This window comes from Pecten maximus, chromosome 3 (genome assembly GCF_902652985.1).
Source record: "Pecten maximus chromosome 3, xPecMax1.1, whole genome shotgun sequence".
In the NCBI taxonomy this organism is placed as follows: domain Eukaryota; kingdom Metazoa; phylum Mollusca; class Bivalvia; order Pectinida; family Pectinidae; genus Pecten; species Pecten maximus.
The window spans coordinates 23,118,268-23,139,565 of record NC_047017.1 but is presented as its reverse complement, the minus strand read 5'-3'; the positions used below and the strand labels follow the sequence as shown (position 1 = coordinate 23,139,565).

General features: G+C 35.0%; 1 protein-coding gene across 1 annotated transcript in view; it reads right to left on the bottom strand.

Moving 5' to 3' along the window:
* LOC117323602 (probable serine/threonine-protein kinase yakA) overlaps window positions 1-21,298 on the bottom strand; it is a 46,866-nt gene that overhangs the window by 6,913 nt on the left and 18,655 nt on the right. The window contains exons 6-11 of the mRNA XM_033878914.1: window positions 9,964-10,078; window positions 6,633-6,754; window positions 4,216-4,338; window positions 3,091-3,190; window positions 2,524-2,607; window positions 1,012-1,101 (exon numbers count right to left, since the gene is read on the bottom strand). Coding sequence (XP_033734805.1) covers window positions 1,012-1,101; window positions 2,524-2,607; window positions 3,091-3,190; window positions 4,216-4,338; window positions 6,633-6,754; window positions 9,964-10,078 — 634 coding nt within the window. The remainder of the gene's footprint in view (window positions 1-1,011; window positions 1,102-2,523; window positions 2,608-3,090; window positions 3,191-4,215; window positions 4,339-6,632; window positions 6,755-9,963; window positions 10,079-21,298) is intronic.

Genomic DNA, 21,298 nt, shown 5'->3' with positions numbered 1-21,298 from the left:
TTATGTAAAATATTTATCTTTTGATTTTTTCATTGTTTACCTTTTGCACCACATAAAGGTAAACTGTCTTTTTGTATAAGAATGGATGTAACATTTCATTTTCAATATATACTCTTTCGATTATTGTCTTTAAATCAAACAATCTAATGATTTGTCATTTTAGTTGTCAGTAGATCAAAATGGTATGGACATCTATCATTAGCCAAATTACATAGTTCATACAGACTTTGAGTCATCCAATTCAAAGACTTTTCCAGGACTTTCTGACATTAATTTCAAGGATTTTTCCAAAACTTTTCATGGGCACTAATTAAAGTTTGGTGAAACTCTGACAGTTACGTAGTTTTTGACAATTACGTAGTTTTTGACAGTTACGTAGTTTTGGACAATTATATAGTTTTTGACAGTTACGTAGTTTTTGACAGTTACGTAGTTTTTGACAGTTACATAGTTTTTGACAGTTACATAGTTTTTGACAGTTACGTAGTTTTTGACAGTTACGTAGCACAATATAAATTCTTGGGTCCTGTCACATTAACAATGTTGTAATCATACAATTATAAATACATGAAATTGATTGTAGATTGCAATTCAAACAAAGACTGAAAATTTAAGAAAGATTATAATTGTTTATTTAAGTCTATTTCAACACCAAAGACATGAATTTAAGGGCTTTGCAAGGCCTTTATGCTAAATTCCAAAACTTTTAAGGTACGACACTGAAATCCAAGACATTTCCAGGCAAGTGCTGAAATTCAAGGACATATCTGTGGGAATCATGTAAAATACAGCCATTGTTTGTTTTTAAATCAAATGTACATGTAATATACAAAATATAAGTCCAGGATCTAAACAAATCCCGATATCTAAAGTCTCAAGTATCCAAACCATGCTTATGTCCTCGACATATCACTTCCTTCATTATTTACTACAGTTATTTGTTTGAATGCTAAAGTGTAAACAGATCTAATTCATGAACAAGGAAATAGTACAACAGAGAAAAATGCATACTGTCTGAAGATGGAGGTAAAAGATAGCCAAAGGGAAACTCGGGAGCCAAGAAGGAATGCTTTGCCGCTTCAAATGGAGTCATCCGTTCATCTGAAAATAAATAAGGTTAATTATTGAAATTCAAAACGCTCCTGTTTACAGAGGATTCATCATTTACTTTAAAGGTCTGAAAGTATTGATTTTGGTTCGATACCAATTTCAAAGGAAACTGTCAAGGACAATATGTTAAAGGGATATTCTGTATAAGTTTGAAAATGTTTTTTCTGTTCTGTACCTTTTAAGAACTCTTTCTAATGAATTCTAAAACTACTGTCAGCATAAAAATATCTTACTTGCAGCAAGTTCAGCTTAAGCAAAATTGGTGGGATTATCCCATAACTACATAAAATCAGACAACCAATAGATCGTGAATTGGGGAATACAGAACTGAAGGGTCACAGGATAATAGATTTTAGGCAAAGTATATGTTAAAAGCACAGGTGTGTATATATATATATATATATATATAACTTAGCAACACAAATGACTAAGGAAGACAACTTTTTGACTCGTGCCCTGACCGGGCCTCGAACTCATGATCTATGGCACCCAATCGCCTAGCCAGAAATACCCGCAGCTTATACCGCTGCGCCACATCGGCGTTCTTAAAAAGGAAAGTTTCAATGGCGCAGTGATGGTCGGCCCGATACCCTGACATGATCATTGTGGAAGTCGTCTGTAAGATGATATGAATACCTGGAACGCAATGTATTTACATACATGGATACAAATTGTACATATATTATATATATTTCTCTCGGTACAACTACGACAGAAAATTCAAATCTATATCTTCGGATCACCAACACATAGTGTATATGATACATTGTGCTAATAAATAGATATATAACTTAGCAACACAAATGACGAAGGAAGACAACTTTTTGACTCGTGCCCTGACCGGGCCTCGAACTCACGATCTACGGCACCCAATTGCCTAGCCAGAAATACCCGCAGCTTATATATATATATATATGCTGTTGACTTAATTTCTACTGGGATTTCAATTTCATTGCTTCATTAGACATTCTTCTTTTTGATTTTAAAATGTTCACAACTATTTCACACTTTTTGGCTATTAAAACAGAAACCTATTGTGACACAATCAGTACTACAAGAATGTTTGTAAATTGATCTAGGTAGAACTCTATAGAATTTCTACAAATTAGATATTGTATGGTTGTTTATATAGTAAACTGAGGTGTACAATTTTTGTAAGAATGTAAGTAGATGCTTTTATGTTATCTTTATAAAAAAAAACATCTGATGACAACCAATCCATGTAACAAAGTGAGGTAAGTCAGGAGGAAATGCAGAGAAAATATTTCCTTGTACATTAATCAGAATATCCTATAAAAGTTTCTATTAACCATGTAAATATTCAAAAGTAACACAAGTCATTGCAGTGATACATCACTGAGTTTTGTATATTTGTATTTTAGTAACAGGTACTATGTGTGAATGTTATCTTACCTGGGTTGTACCGGAGAAGTCCAGACAAAAAGTCTGCAAGCAAATAGTCCCTACAGCCGAGATGGTTTTGGAGGAGTTCTGTAGCTGTGTTAATAGAATATGTTATTCAGATTAGATCTACAAATTAATATCGAGTGCAATAGACTAATTCAAACATTACTCATGATATATAAATGATACATCATGTTTCAATAAATCTGCTTGGGATGAAACCTGGACCGCCTGGCATAATAGCCGGACCCTACCTAATGCAAATTCTCCCATAAAGTGTAGTAAGCTGACAGTAGTTTACCAGAATTACATTAAGAAGCTCATTTATTTGTGTTTAATAAACCACCATGTGATAAGCTAAATGGACAGAGCCAGTATTTAATTTTGACTCATCTCTGTTTATCAATGGAGTCATCGTTTTTTGTACCATGATTCTTGATATGTCTGTGCTGTTTGTATTTATAAGAATAGGACTTTGAGCAAGGGAAATTGTCCTGTTGAGAAGAACCAGAAAATGACTTATAATGAACCTTATTCTAACAGTACAAATTGAAAGGTTGTCAATCTTTAACATACCATCTGGTTGCTCCACCTTGTCGGTGAAGTGTTTGAAACTACTGTAGAATTTCCCCCTCTGGAATGTCCTTCCAGGGAACGGTCCTAGTAATGAAGTTATCTGAAATTCAATTAATTGGACATTGTTAGTGTTTGTATTGTGTGATTTTTACAAGGATGTTGATATGTACATAAGATATATAACAGTTATATGTAACAAAGTATTGCTTGTGTAATCAGGAAACTTATCAAAATCAGCTAGCATCTACCCAGATGGAAATACCATAATGAATGGACAGACAGCTGATATACTGTATCTCCTCAACTACTTGTGTATGAAACTCTACTCACTAATGAAGATATTTTCTTTACATCATCATCCATTCAGGAGAACTTGTTATAGTGATATGATTTCAAGATGGCTGCCATGGTGGCAATCTTGCATGTCACATGGGTCTGAATTACATGTGCCCAGTAGGACCTATTTTGGCCATGCCCCAATCAAAGGTGAACAATAAATCTCTATTATCATGCATCCATTCAAGAAAAGTAGAAATAACAAGATTTTCAAGATGACATTGGTCTGAATTTCGATTAAGTTTATTTGTGTGCCGGACAACTTATAAGTGAAATTGTGATAACAAGCCAAGGTGACTCCAACCCTTTTCATATCCAATCAGGGAATCAAAACCCGGCCGCCTAGGGTAAAGGCAAGTGTGTTACCACTGTGCCACCCGACTATCATTGGACTAAGCTTAATTTAATCTTCGCATTAACCCATCATCAGTATATTAAGTAACTAAGTGAAGAGCCATGCTATCATGTCCCTGGTATAACGTTTCAGTGAGATCCTACATGAAAATGGTTTTTCAGTGGCTCCATCAACCATACACCATTTTCATGTGGTGAGAACATAAATTCCAAGCAAATGTATACATACATTTTGATGATACTGTTATCATCCCTAACCTCCCTCAGCAATGAATAACATGATTTACTGGCTTTACATGACTGATTGATCTTATTGACAATAAATGCTTCAGTATTAGGTAAAAAAGATACTGACAACAATTGAATACTATTACCACTCACTGAGTAAGATTTAAATGAGAGCTGGTTAGAAATGTCAGGTTAACCTTATATTACCTGCTTCATGATGTCCATCTTGGAGTTGCCCATAAAGAGGGGTTTGGACAGGTAGAGCTCAGCCAGTATACATCCTAGTGACCACATGTCGATCTCCTTACCAAAGGGCATCCCAAACATCACCTGATGTACAAACAATGCATTATATATCATCACAATTAATGATACACATTACTAACAAAATATGTACCAATACCAATATTGCCTGTAATTATAACATATCAGCTATAAACATTTCAGAAATATAACCTAATGTGTAAATTATCAACCCATGGTTCAATGTAAGTTTGACATTTTCTGTATCATATTTTTTTCTCTCTCTTTTTTGTTTTGTTTTTTGTTTTGTTGTCTTTTCTCTTAATTGTCTGTGCAATAAACATGTTCTATTAAAAAGATGAATGTATGAATGTAGAGGGGGAGGGGGGGAGGGGGGTTGTCAGCTCCATCATATGTATAAATTCAATCCCAGCCACCTAGGGATGCTTCAAATTCTTACCAAGTTTGGTTAAATTCTGATCAGCGGTTAAGAAGAAGTAAATTATTGATGGACGAATGCTGGACCCCGAACCAGTATGGCATAAGCTCACTAGAGGGCTCCAGAACAATTTTCATTATATGTTTACAGAATTAACAGTACATCAAGATCAAACAATAAACAAAGTTTACATGGTCACAATCAAAACACTGCAGACATCTTTAAATACCCCAATTTTCCTAAATCCCTTTCTATTGATATTTTATCATTTTCATGACAATATCAACATGTGTGTAAATTGGTGGACAGTAACACAAGACTAATGGGCAGTTAGCACATCATGTGGTAACAAATCATGTCTGGGTACAATAAACACAGGCTGACTGACACCCCACGGTGGCTATCAACTGCTGCCATCAGGCTATGAACACAACAGGGTAGGAAGTGTTTACCTATACACGACCAAATCACATGTGTAAGCTTTAGTCAAAATCTCCCAAACAATGCCCTAATGATGAAGTTGTGCCGTAAAAGCTAACATGCATGCAAGCCATCATTATTAACAGTGATAACCTTTTCGCTGAGGAGGGTGGTTATTGATACCATTGATACTGCTATTGTTATCAATTAAACAGATCATTACTTTATGGGAGTCTGGGTTCATAATCTTCTCATTGCTGGTCTACTTAGCAAACTTTTCTTTATATCCTGCAGAATTCCAAATAAAATCATGTCCTGTGTTTATGATGTATATCTGAGCCTAGTCACATTAAGCCTGGTCACCTTGACATGTAGGAGGTAGAAAAGTTCATACACATCAGAAAAAACATCAACAATTGCCAAATGATGCAATTTTCATGATAACATGCGATTAGAAATGTAAAATACTTGAATAAAAACATTTTATAAGGGGTTTTTTTTCCACTAAAATTTGTATTTAAATTTTTAAAACTCCAACAATAAAGCTAACTGCTGGAAAAAAAGCAGCCCAATGTTAAAGCCAATTACAGGGTAATGATAGGTTGGCTGGTCCATATTTATGGCCAAATGATTGGGCCACGGTAACAGGTTGGAGTATCACTTACATAGATTCTGGCCCCATGTCCATTCATGTGGAAATAGGATAGTGTACAAATCAGCCGTAATATCAGCAATGATTGAATAATTGCATTAATGTTTTTGAGATCTAGAGAGCCATACCATGTATTAAAAGTAGAGGGTAGTTTTTACCTGATGATCAAAAGCCAATATGAGCAATAAATGCTTCAAGTGTTGCCTTGATTAATGGACATGATCAGTAATACAAAGACTGATGTATCTCATCACAAAAGGATAATGCGAATCATTTTAATAATTTCTCAATATTTGTTTGACAATATGCACATCAAAATGAAATAATACATTATTTGCAATTATAAGAAAAAGATGTGTATTGGATATTTTTTTAGATGTGGAAATTATCTTCCTTCCATTATCATAACAGTTTATTTCATATGAATGACTTTATTTCTACGATAGAAACAGTTCTAATTTCTCTTCATTGCCAGTTCGTTTTAAAGGTGTATTGCAGGGGCACTAATTACATAATTTATAATCTTGCCTTGTGCAGACTAGCTAACACCAACCTACTATTTGGTCCTTACCTGTTATCTTAGGAGGAGGAAGAAATGCATTCATTAACACAATTTTGAATTTCCTTTTCCTGAGATTTTAAGGTAATTTCTAATTAGAATTCAAAACTAAAATTAAGATTAAATTTAAAAGATGCATGCTATACTTGTGTACCTATTTTACTGGGTATAAGCCCATGCTCGGGGATAAGCCCACCCATACATGTATAGTCTTTTAAAAAACAAAACACCTCTGATTAATGCAGAGAAATTGCAATGTACTTCACGATGGCATTATTTTCATTGGCTTTCTGCCTAAGTCTACACCTTACCTCTGGAGCTCTGTACAAAGGAGTTTGGAGCTCAAAGTCATCATAGTACAAGGCAATCTCTTTATGGACATGCTGGATCGCATTTCCAAAATCAATCACAGTCACAGAGCTGAGATCATTCCCTATAAAACATCAAAGGTCCACATATATTACTACATACTTCATCATAGGGAACTTTACTTCATTCTTTTACTACCTGAAATAAGAAATTGATCATTTTGGATACTTTGCAAAAAATAAAATTTTAATGGATGGCCTTTAGCCCTGTTGCCAGTTGTCTACTTGGATCCCATACGTCAGCATGTCTTGCATTTGGGATAATGAGGAAGTAATGCAATGTTTATCATATGGTCAGCACTTTACATTTTCCTCCTCTGTTTCCGTACATAGCTATTACTAAGTTCCTATTTACAGATGTCAGGCATCTTTTGTACCATGCCTTGTTGAACCCATGAACAATTTACTTGATTGACCAGACTCCGTATAACATTTCTGTGTTTAGAGGATGTTAGTTTTCATCTCTTAGTCACATGGATGTTCACAATCATGATTATGTACACCTGGTAATTGCATAAAATCATATTCAGTCAATGAAGTTCTATGATGTTGGACAAAGAGGAGTTGCACATGCAAGTAATAAGTTTAGTTTTAGTTTTAGTAAGTATTCACCTACAGAAATGTTGAAGCAATTTAGCAAAAAAAGGTGGTGTGGTCCTATAACATATATGGAACAGCCATTTTTTTGATAATATGCTGCTCTTTATTAAGTAACATCAGTCTTCTGATGTCAATTTGTGAAGTTCTTGGATCACCAAAGTCAGCACATGTCTTTGGTTTGGTTTATTTTGTTTAGCGTCCAATTAACAGCCAGGGTCAGTTAAAGGACGTGCCAGGTTTGGAGGTGGAGGAAAGCCGGAGTACCCGGAGAAAAACCACTGGCCTACAGTCAGTACCAGCCAACTGCCCCATGTTGGTCTCAAGCTCGCGACCCAGAGATGAAGGGCTAGTTAATGATAAAGCGTCGGGGCACCTTAACCACTCGGCCACTGCGGCCCCTTTCAGTACATGTAGCCATTATCACAATGAGATTAATCATGACAAAAGGCTAGTAACATGACCATATGATTTTACATGCAGTCAATACAATACTTATGTGTTCATACATGTATATATATATATATATACAATATTCCTTATGCAATGGGAGAAAGCAAATCAAGTGTGAATATCGGCTATTTAACTTATTTACAACAACAATACTTGATACGTGTACATAAAGCTGTCTAAATGTACAGCCATGAACTACAACAATATATGTTACTCAGATGATATGTACCAGTCTATCTTAGAATCATAGCCATTGTCTTTAGTTCATTTCATTTCACACAGGAATCTGCTGAGTCAAAGTCTCAAAGAACAAAAGGTTTTAGGATAAAAAAAATGATGAAATCTGATAACTTGGTCTATATGACTTTTTATAACTACATGTCTCCTGTAACAATGTTGTAATTAATGATATAAATGCCCAGGTAGCTCTACTGTATACGTAAATCATTTGTATACCTGGCATAGGAGGTTAACATCATAACTATAGGCATTTGTATACAAGGATACGTACATGAAAGGAAAATGCAAGATAAAAATATGTAATTTTTCAGGGAGTCATATAGAGTGGTATTACAAGGTGACAACAATGGCGCAGATAATCTATACGCTTAATATCGTAAACTGTTCTTCCATATCTGTAACATCTTACACCACAATAGTCACCCGCCACACACACTTACGCTTCAGTGGTCAGAGGAAATGAGCTAGATCAGATTTTAGTTTAATGAGATTGCGAAAAACCTCTTACTTCACAATAAATCGCCATAAAACTTGTTACAGGACATTGTCAATTGTCGGGTTACAGATATGCCGTGATTACACCCCACATGCAGAGCACATAATTCCTGGGCAGGCAAATCGCCAATAACTGTCTTCTTTATAACTCTCACCAGTACCAATTTCACAAATTGAAATAAGAAAATTAAAAAAACACATTTCAAAATACTCGTCAGATTATTTGGCATTAAATTTAACATAATGACAAAACACGATTAATTTGCAATGCTATAAACAAAAAGTGCTGTCGTCAGAGCTGACAGACAAATGCACATGGATTTAGGACCAGGGCTTGGGGCAGGAACTGTTAGCATGAATTCAACTAAATATACAATGATTTTAATTATTTCCTGAATGAGACTCACAATCCAGAAGTCTTATTCACAAAACATAAATAAAGACACAGTACACACATTCATAATGCTATCCACATTATAAAAATAAAATGTTAGAAAGAGAAATAGATTTGATCTGATTTCAATAGCAGCAGACCAAGCTTTGAGAAGCACCACTCCATGCGATTGGGTGAGCATATATTCAATTTCGACGACTCTATCCCTGTCCATTAGAATCCAATACCCTGAAAGCCTTTTAACTTGCCACATAAAAAAAAAAGTTGATGACAAAACCCACAATGCAAGTCCCGGCTCTTTACCAGGCCTGATTAAACTTTATGGGACATGATGTCACTCCACATGGAAATCTGATCTCAACAAGCGACGGAAAGTAGGCCATGGCTATCTGCTGACTCCACTTGTAGGAAACAAATCATTCCAATGACCAGACTACAGACAGTTCGGGACTTGTGTGAGACCATAAATTGTGTGCCTACTATTTTTGCAATTAGGCGCAGGGTCAGGTTGATTGTTTAGTGATGGGGACCAGGATGTCACCATCAGCATCAATCACTACCCAATCACCAGCCACCAGCACATGGCCGCCCGCACAGGAAGTGACACCATTCAACTTCCTGTCTTGTCACCACCCAAAAATATATGGAACAATGACACCGGACTATTCTATCCCAAATATCCCTCATACCAGGACTTTGTATAAATTAAAATGTCAACTGACCTTTAAGTTTATTGCAGTAGCTTGTTTTTTACATGGCTCTGTAATCAACTTTTCTTCAAACTTTGTAGCGATTTGTTGAGTGATGTATAAAGGCCAACTCATTAAAAAAACTTGTATGCAAATCTAATGCAATATGGTCATAATTAAGTCAAACAGCATAAACTTACATGTAAACAACATTAGGCAACAACAATATTAACACAAGATAAAACCAAAAATGAAGAATAAATGAATCAAAATTCTGTAGTTCAATTCACATTCAATATAGATACGCCAAACAAGTCAAGATAATAAATATCCATAATCGAGAAAAACTTCTATGAAATAAACTTTAATTTGCCAATATCTGAACCAATTTTAAGTAAATACTTACTGTCACGAAGTAATATGTTTTCTGGCTTGAGGTCTGCATGAATTACATTCTGTTGCCGAAGAAACCCCAAGGTTGATAAAAGTCGGACAGCTATTTTCCTTATGCTATGAATTATCTGTAAAATAATCATTGTCGTATTGGTTATTTTATGCATACGTACTCCACATGGGATGTGTATCATCACCAGTAATATATATATCCTTTAGATACTAATCTAGTTATGATATATATATATATATATATATTAGTATCTCAAAGTATCTATAATATTTTTACTTTTTATTAAAGTATAAAAAACCATACCACAAATTGTCACACTTAACATGTCTCGCAAGGCTACTTAATAGACCAGGGATATTTGTACCAGGTGGCCTATTTGGCTACCAAGTTACAAAACCTAGGCACCAATTGGAAAATTTAGTTGCCTGGCCTAGCTGTCTTAAAGTTATGAAAAAAATCTTTTAATTCTTTAGATCAATATCACATCTCTCTGTAACTTTTTCGATTGATTAACCAAATAGCACAGGCGCTTTATAGGTCAATAACTGGTCACCAATTGTGAATTTAAGGTGCCATGGCCACTAAAATAGGCGCCACTTTGAGGCCTGTTTAAAGACGCAGCATTCATATATGTCAGTCATTAATGTCATGGCCCGACTATTGATACATATCATTACTAACATGTCATATCTATAATATTTGAAACTACTGATCATCCTGCAAGATGGCTGTTTTATCAATTATTGGTTTGTTTGTTTTTGTTTAACGTCCTATTAACAGCCAGGGTCATTTAAGGACATGCCAGGTTTTGGAGGTGGAGGATTGCCAGAGTACCCGGAGAAAAACCACTGGCCTACGGTCAGTACCTGGCAACTGCCTCACGTAGGTTTCGAACTCGAAACCCAGTGGTGGAGGGCTAGTGATCAAGTGTCGGGACACCTTAACCACTCGGCCACTGTGGCACCATTTTATATCTATCAATTAACAATCATGCATGATACATACAGATTATGTTATAATTGGCTTGTATCCCATAATGATAACCATGAAAACATATATATCCTATATATTTTTGAGTATATTGATTTAGATTCTGTTACAACAGAATCTTTCTCAAATGCTGTAAACAAAAGTGTTAAGGACAGAGATTTAAAAGTTAAAATTAAGAACCTGAGAGTGATAAGAGTTTTCAAAGTTCTTTTAATGTCCTTTTTCAAAACCAGGAAACTTCAGAACTTCAGGTTAAAAACACGTACATCTTCTCAGTCCATATTAAAAAGTTTTATTTCTTTTATTGCCAACATTTAAACCATTCCTTTAAATACAAGATAACATATATGTAGCTACACCAAATGGTACAAACAACACAATAAGTTTTGAAAATTCTTTGAGAGATGAAGTTCAAATCTAGATCAACTAGGTATCAAAATTTTGGCCAGGCTATATCTAGTACATGTGTTTCGTGAGACAATCAAGATGGGTGTGGTTATCTTATCAATATTTAGTGATCCAAGTATTCACCACCACTTATCATGGATTACTACATTTGTAACTACACTAGATATGTAGGGTACACAGTTTCCTAACATAATAATAAAACCTAACGAGGGTTGTCACTTGTCAGAAGGCAACATAGCTCACCAAGTGGGTTGAAATTTGGTATTAGTTTTTTAAAAGTAGGTCAAAAGGGGAGGGTCAAGGTCAGCAGGTCAGCAAATATAGTACCAATGGAAAGGTTACAAGAAACACGTCAAATATGAAAGCCCAATCTCATACTGTTAACATACCCAGGTACTGTAGCCAAGGTTAAAGGGAATGACGAGTATATATAGTAATAGCTGTCCCGGACTTCGTCCTGGTGAGCTAACAATAAGGAAATGTTTTGGATTCAAAGCTTTCTGTACATGCAGGCAAAGCTGACTAATTATATAATTAGCCTGGCTAGTGAATGCAACCGAGTTTATCTTTTAATAACAAAAGCCATCTCGGTCAATGTTTTTTTTCCTCCCAAATATCTAGATATTGATACAATAGTCATCTTGAAATATTATAACAACATTTGAAATACTGTACTTCAGAAAAAAAACAACACTTGGACAGTTGGTGTCCTTTACAATTAGATCAGTGCACCATCTTCTTAATGGAGACTCTTGGGTTAAACCCAATAAACACTGACTTATGACTTCTAATGCAGGCAAGGTTGTGATCCACACTAACCTTGGTGAAATGACAAAATAACATTGACAAAAGTCCCCAAACTGAGATTAAACCTGTCATCCTATGAATAAAAGTACATTTGCACAAATACAAATATAATATATATCACAGAATTCTCCATTAGAATCAGAGTTTGTGTGCACTTGCTTGACACTTATTGCAACACAAGTGAAGAACAGATAACTCTAGGAATCTACAGTGCAAACATCTAAATACTCCTTGAGCGACAAGATTGTACCAACACCTGAGTCAGGTTTCAAACACATTTCACGGAAGAACGGAAAAGAAGGAAATTAATTAATATAAAAAAGCAGTTTAAAGCCTATAAGTTCCTGGCTGAATGGAGGAAACAGATCCTCTTTAGTTACCCATCTAATCACCTGCATCAAGTGAAACTCCATAATACAGATTATAACAAACAATATATTAGGGTCATCGAGTACAAAACCATGAAAACATCCAATCAAATAGTTGCATATCTGTTCCTAATGATGCACCATTATTATCTCCTGATCAACTTCTAGAATGCCTACCCCAATGACAAAGTAACCCTACTTCCGCACTAATGGTGCATAAGTTGGACAATGACAAAGTGTTGTATGAGGTCATTCGGTACAAATGCATGTCACATGACACTTGTTCAAAGTACAATAATCTCAAATTCTAAATGAATATTCTCTGGGAATTCCATGCACTAGTTCCAAGAGGGAAAAACCCAAAAATATGTAACAGGATATTTTAGACATTTGAAAAGCATCACCATTTTAAAAAGTTGTAAAGCATGCAATTGGTCCATTATATCTTCTAACGGTAATCAAATGCACTCAGTGACAGCCAACATCATAAGCTCCGACAATTTTTTGCTACCAATATCCGACGTTTAACTGAATATAATCTGTGATTAATAAAAGCCGTATTCGCACCAATTTTATCGTATATTTGATCATTTCTGGCATATTGAAACAGCTGTCATTGAATCGATTTGTAGACCAAGAGTAGTACAAATTCATGGTATCCCATTTAATTGAATCAATCATCACTGTTGACAGTCATCCAATGTCGTAGATATAAATAATCTGCTTTTGATCAACAAACATCAAACACATAGTTTTAATTACCTACCATATATTGCTTATAAAGTATTTAGATATAATCTTCTGAATGATAAATATATTTAGGTTGTTAGGCCACACCAAATTAATCAGTTGTTCGTCGGGAATCCCGCTCCAAAAATATCAAAGTCGAGAAAAAAATAAAAATAATTTTTTCCCGCACCTCCGGAAAAATCGTCAAATCCGGATTTTTTTTCCGTTTTCCGACTTCTTTTTCCGGTTATTACAACACATTTCGACGCTTGAAACACCGACCCAAACAAGCGTTTCGTTGATACCTGATGCAGAGATGAAAAAAATGGCGGAAAGGCTCCGGCCTAGCACGAGGATAGTTACTCCAATAACATTAGAGGTTTACACGACAGGAAACTTTTGACAGGCTGTCATGTAACGATATCAACCAATGTAGTCAGGTGGAATAAGACCTCATATACGTATAGGAGTAGAGGATAGTCTGCTGTAAATTCTTGGAATAGTATGGGTATTTTTATAGTAAGTGTACAGAGGGGGTCGGGTGCACAAATGTAAATACAGCGATCGAAGCGGAGAACAATGAAACGTTTTATGACCTTTTTATCCGCAGTATTAACTACCACCTTGGTTTAAACAGTATTTTATTATCAATGGTATATACAATACATGGGTCATTATATACAATAATTGGAAACTACCACCTTGGAAATTTTTTGTAATGTGGTAATTAACAATCAAAGTATTTATTTTATTTTGAAGAATGATATTTTTTGTTAAATAAGGTCAGTACCTATGTGATATTTTTTTTATTTGTATTCCATAATAATAATGTGAAAATGTGGAATTATTTTATTCCAATTTCATCATTTCACAGTTGTCCTCTTAGTATTAGGGCTATTCCATTAAAATATCTAAATGACCCCAGGATTCCAAAACAATTCACCTCTGTCCATGGTTAGATTTCGCTCCAATTACTTCTGTGTATTAAAATTAATTAAATAAATTCTTTGGGTGGTACCCCTAAAACAAACTGGACTCCTGGGGTAGGGTAGATGTTTTACTGGAAAAGCCCTTAGTTTTACTGTTAAATACAAGTCAATTATATTTGATAGATGCTGAATTCCCAGCCATATACAGTTTAATGATTGTGTTTCTAATATGCCAATTTTCTGTTGTTTTATATGGTATTATTATTTTTGTTCCAGATAATTATATATGATATAGTGATTTTGTTTTTTCTGTGCCAATTTTCTTTTGTTTTATACATTATTTTCTATTATACCGGTATTTGTTCCATATAAATGAGAGAACTGTGTTAAGTTTGATTTGATCAAGTAGATCAGGTATTAAATTGTTGTTGGATTTTACATACAATTGTTTAGTTATTTGTGTATGAAATCACTTCATGATATACATGTACTTGAATTGATCACAAATAGACACAAACATCTGTTCAATATGGTATTCAGTTTATTTCCAACATTTAATGAAAAAAAAATAATGGAAAAAAATATCGCTCGCACATCATTTGAACGCTTCGCCTCTTGAAAACTCTAAATGGAAATTTTTTGCTAGAAAAAAAAATTTCGCTCGCTCGCCCCAATTTTTTTTACCAGTTTCCCGAAGAACAACTGATTAATTTGGTGTGGCCTTAAGTATATAATTTAAATTCCATGCAATCAATGACATATATTTAAAGATGACTATACATATATACAAAAGGCCTAGGAGAATTTACTACTTATAAACTAATGAATTTTTAGGGGTTGGGTTTTTTGTTTGTTTTGATAGGTTTTTGTTTGTTTGGGATTTAAATTCTTTATAACAGCAAGGTCAAATGAAGGCAGTGTATGAGGGACTACTGATGAACACTTTTATAGTGCTATCACAATGAAATGCCAGACCATGGTAACATCCAACCCAGTCACAATATACTGACGAAGGATTACCATTTAACTGCCAACTCAATTAAGCATCGGGCATAGATCTAGACTAGTTAGTAAGGTTTTTAAGGGGACAGAACAAATATAATTCCTCGCTTGGCGAGTACACTCAGCACAAACGTCAGAAGAGAGTTGATGCTTTATACCTGGTAAATCTAGTGTTTGCGACCTCTTATATTTATATCTTAGATGGTATTTTGGGGTATATGGGTATTTATTTATATATGCAGTGGACCCACGATAATCCGGACGCCCATAGTCCGGAAAACTCACAGTCCGGACGGAATAGCACGGGAACAGATTTCCGTAACGTTATTTGTACTCACCAGTCCGGAAATTCGGATTCCGATTCCGGAAGCCCATTTTGGGAACGGAACGTACTTTTTAATAGTAAATTTCCCGCAATAATCCGGACCATTTTTTCACCTCAAGGAGAGAAAAATGTCGGGGCAAGTCACCCGTGTCGACAGCTGTACAAACTATCGCTTGACACGGTGCGTAGTCATAGCGACCGCTGCCAGGTCATAGCCCCGGGTGTTTACCTGTGTTACAATGTAGCTCTGTTTTTTTAGCAAGAATTATTGCACTAACATAGTACGTGATACGATAATTAATCAATCTCAAATACATGTAATAAATTTATAATTGGTAAATAACATCATTAACACTTGTATTGGGTACACACAGATATCGGCTTGCAACACCGTTACGTGAAACGACGATGCATGTTATTTTTAAATACACATTTACGTATTAAGCAGTGATCACAAGAACTGGTTTTTAATTAGTTAATAGTCGTCTGATACCTCTGATCTACTTAATTAAGCGTCACATTGTTGCATATGAATACGTGTTTAATAATTATCGGACAGCTTGGGTAGTTCTCGCATACTTTTAAATAGGTAGCTAGGGGTTTCTGGTACAGCAAAGTGAGTTACGATTCACCACATTAATTAATTATTTCAGATTTTTAACTAACGTAAAAATCATAAAAAACATGGACTGATGGTAAGTTGTACAGACCACGGGTCTTTCATTTTAGGTATCTAATTTACGTAAAAAACGTACATTGTACATAGCGGGTCTTTCATTTTAGGGTATTAACTTACGGTAAAAAAACGCAAAAACCTGGACTGTTCGTACGTTGTAAAATCCGGGTCTTTTATTTAAGGTATTAACGTTTGTAATTTCTACTTGTTTGTGAACCTCCGGGACGTGACACGTGTGTTGTTTGTAGGTCACATATGCCCGCTATAAATAAAACAACTTTCACTTTACATGCTCTTTTAAAAACAAAGTTTATTTTTTAGTTTCTACAAAATAAAACAAAACAAGAATCATATCAGAAACATAAGTTTATTTATTGTTAAAAAGACCGACAATTAGACGTGTTTATGAAACGTATATAGTCAAGGGAGATAACTCTTACACAACAATTTTTTTTAACCTGGTAGACGAAATTCGGCAGTCCGGAAAACTCGTAATCCGGACGGTTTGGCCTGGGAACGAAGGTGTTCGGATTGTCGAGGGTCCACTGTATACGGTAATGTTGCGCCACCATTCTTTAGCTATATTTTTCCAGAACTGATTTCTATTTATTTGTGATGAATCTCTAATTAACTCAAGTATCAACACATATAGTAGGTAGCTATACATTACTTCAATTATCTGACATATTTAACAAGAATAAATTGCTGTGTGTATGTTTATTAATCTTCAAGTTCCTAAAGGGAATTTCCGTCGTTTTCCAAGATGGCGGACATTGACAATTGACAATCTTTTTTCTGTAACAAAAACTTGAAAACATCTCTACCTGTATAACTTGCGCACCACTAATTTTACACTTTATTTCAGTACAAAAAAACTGTGCAAATTACACAAGTTTTTATGGTATTTATATATATTTATTTGGGAATGCCATGCCATGCACATTTTAAGTTTCTTCTAAAATTCCACCAGTGGGATTCAGCGCAAACTTTTACAAAATGGCTATTAGACGGTACTGACCAAGTCTTGTTATTATGGTGTCAGTCAAAATCCAATATAGCCGACACGTTTTAAGCCATGATGTCGTATTCTAAAAGTTTTAAATGGCCATAACTCAAAAAGTATTCATTAAACAGAGTACATGTAATCATATTTTTGATAGATAAGGGCTGGGGCTAATTTTTTTCTAATTACAAGTTTAAAGGTCAGAGGTAAAAACAGAAAAAAATTCTTTATGGGGTCAAAGGTTAGTCAACTTTTATATTTTTATATTTTTTTGGTCAATGCATCATGTCACTGATGATTTTGGTGTCCTTAGTTTTTTCGGTAATATTCCAAGTTAACATGGTACACCATTTTGAATATTTTCCTTTGATCTTTTGGAAATGCTGACAATTCACATTGTGCAAGTTATCTCCCCTCTTCTAACTCCTTTGTTGAAACGTAATATCTTCGATGCCGGATTTTAATCAAAACTAGCGTTTGGATGAATGCCTATCAAATGTTCTAAAATAGTTTTTACGTTTGAAAATATTAAGCCTTTAGGTCGTTCGTGCTAAGTAGGTGAGAAGCCCATCAAATTGTCCATGACAATTTCTAGTTGTATTTGTTTTAGCAGTTGCAAATGCTTATCAACCAAGAAACATGATATTTTATATATTACATGTGCATATGGTTAAATGGAAACAGTGCTTAAAGAAACTGAAAATCTTTGTCGTTGGAGAGTAGTTCAATCATTTGACCCTTGTCGTAAATTGTATGTGGCATTGAAATATATTAAACGAAATATCGAAAAGTACAAAAATGCATTTTCATTATTGAAATAATATATTTAAATGGTTTTTAGTAAAACTGTCACTGACATGATGGGAAATGAATTGTGTTGCTGTACACATACATTCATATTTAACAATGAAGAAATAATTATAGTAAAACCCAGATGGCCGTTGACGCCATTGAGTCTCATTTTAAATTAACTCCCACCATTAATAATCAAACAACAACTGTAAAATACTAACATTTATTTTATGTAAAAAAGATATCTGATTGCAACTATATATAGCAGAAACAAATCCCAGACAAGGAAGTTGACAGGTAGAAATTAATCATCACTGTTATTGATTATTTCTATTTCACGCCGGGACAACAACAAATAATTAAAGTCCAGCTCAGGTGACAATCAAGCCCCATGGGTCTCTTGTTTTAATAGATACAACAATTAATTATCACCGTTAATGATACAGAAACTATAAAATGTAAATAATATTCTTCATTCTGGAGCAAGTACATAACGGACATCATAGCTGTAGCACTGTATCCCTGCTAAAGCTGACAGGTGAAGCCAACTCTCTCCCACTTATATTATTATCTGCCTAGAGCTATTCATTTTTCATCATACTTCCCATTAGAGTGTACACACCAAACTGTGATTGTCCCAATATATTTTATGAACTCTATTTCAATGGCTAGCCATATTAATGTATTGAAAAGCATATCAGTTATCATTTTTTCTACAGATCATTTAACATAGAAGAATAATTATATATCTACAAATAAAAATACATACCGTATTTGACCTAATAAGGGCGCAGGGTGCGGGTAATTTACAGTGGGGGCGCCCTTATTGAGATTAGTTATTCTGAAGTTTTATGAAACAGACTATACCTTATAGCAGAATACCCAAGGTTGTGGAAACGGTAAAATATTCAGTCATAAAAATATTCCAGATGAAGATATCTATTCATTATCATATATTAAGCTTAAACATCACTTGAATACTCCTGTAAACTTATAAACCATGCCAGCTGATCTTTAGACCAGAGAATGTGTGTTCCACCATTTATGTTCAAATGGAACTCTTTTGTGTTCTATTTATAGAAACAGGTGATTTCCCAGATCATATCAGACATCGTTTTCTTTGACCTAATAATTGATTTTCAATGTCTTTTACTAGCTTTCTGTTCTGAACAAAAGTTATTTATCAACAAGAATGAAGTCTTTACTTTATCTTCAAATAAAGATGGTATGTTATTATTTGTATGTGTGTTTGGTTTTGGGTGCTCTTTGCACTGACATGTCATCTGTAGCCTGTAGGAATACACAAAATGTGGCGAAAACATGTGTTCCAGTTACTTAATTTGCTGAAGTAGCAAAATATTTCACATGAATTATTACTTTTGAACACCATTTTGACACCATTTTGACACTCAGTCAAAGATTTATTTCCTTGAAAGAAGGTAGGGGCGCCCTTATTAGGTCAAATACGGTATCTGAGTTTTATTTTTTTTTCTGCAGTCAATATAAAATTAATACATTAGAAAATTTTTTGTTGAACTAACCTGTAAAGAAATGTAGAAAAAAATTACTTTCAAGACTTTAATCCTTTAATTTCCTACTCTAACTACTGCCCCTGGGTCTGGCATTCTTACAAAAGATTAAAAAACAAGAGGCCCAGAGGGCTTGTGTCACTCACCTGGATATGTAAATTGTGGCAAAATACTCTAATTTAAGTTGCATTTCAAATATTTTCCTATTTTTGAATTGCCTCTTCCAACAATGGATCAGTATGCAGGCGAACCAAATCCTGTCATTCATGAAAAGGGATTTTGAAGTTGATTTGTTTTTGCTATATTTCCCCTAACCTTTTCTCCTGTCCCATGAGTTCCTATACAACATTAGATCTGGGCAATGATGCTCTAGACCAATTTCATTTCATCGAAATAAATTCAGATGTTCAGGACTAGTAGGGATTTAAATTATTTACCTCCATTTCCCCTATTGTTCCCCAGCCCCTACAGCCCCAGGGAAGCCACATCATCCATTTATACAACATTAGATCTCCTTTGCCAAATAATGCTTCCGACCAAATTTTATCGAAATCCATTCAGGTGTTCAGGACTAGTAGAGATTTAACGGATCTACCACAATTTCCTTAATTTGACACCACCCCTCCTGTCCCAGGGGAGCCACACCCTCCATTTATACAACATTAGACCTATTTTGCCCAATAATGCTCCAGACCAAATTTCATTAAAATCCATTCAGGCATTTAGGACAAGTAGGAATTTAAAGGTAATGTTGACGGATGGAAGACAGACGATGGACGCCCGACCATGGCATAAAAATGAGGTAATCATTTGTATTACATTTTGTTTTGGGTAACTGTTTCTTTCCTTCACAAATTATTTTCGCTTCAAATGTACACATATTTGTCTCATGTAAAACAAGGGCCCAATGGGCCCAAATCGCTCACCTGCAATGCAGTGATCTTTTCATATATGGATCCTGCAGTTATTTGAAAGCATGCTACAGGACCAATATAATGTCTCTCTGCACTTTGGCTTTTCACTAAAAGTCATTTAAAGATTTGAGCACACTTGATCGACGTGACCGAATGTGAGTCAGGGTCATTCATTTGAACAAACTTGGTAGCCCTTCACCCCAGCATGCTACAGACCCAATATTAACTCCATGGGACCCTTGGTTATTGAGAAGAAGTCGTTTAAAGATTTTAGCCTTTTTGGCCCCTGTGACATTGAATGAAGGCCAAGGTCATTCATTTGAACAAACTAGGTAGCCCTTCAACCCAGCATGGTAAAGACCCAATATCAACTCCCTGGGACAGTTGGTTATTGAGAAGAAGTCGTTTAAAGATTTTAGCCTTTTTGACCGCTGTGACCTTGAATGAAGGTCAAGGTCATTCATTTGAACAAACTTGGTAGCCCTTTACCCCAGCATGCTACAGACCCAATATCAACTCCCTGGGACTCTTGGTTATTGAGAAGAAGTCTTTTAAAGATTTTAGCCTTTTTGACCCCTGTGACCTTGAATGAAGGTCAACGTTATTCATTTGAACAAACTTGGGAGCCCTTCACCCCGGCATGCTACACGCCAAATATTAGGTCTCTGGGACTCTTGGTTATTGAGAAGAAGTCGTTTAAAGATTTTAGCCTTTTTGACTCCTGTGACCTTGAATGAAGGTCAAGGTCATTCATTTGAACAAACTTGGTAGCCCTTCACCCCAGCATGCTACAGACCCAATATCAAGTCCCTGGGTCTTTTGGGTATTTAGAAGAAGTCGTTTATTTTTTTTTTAGCATATTT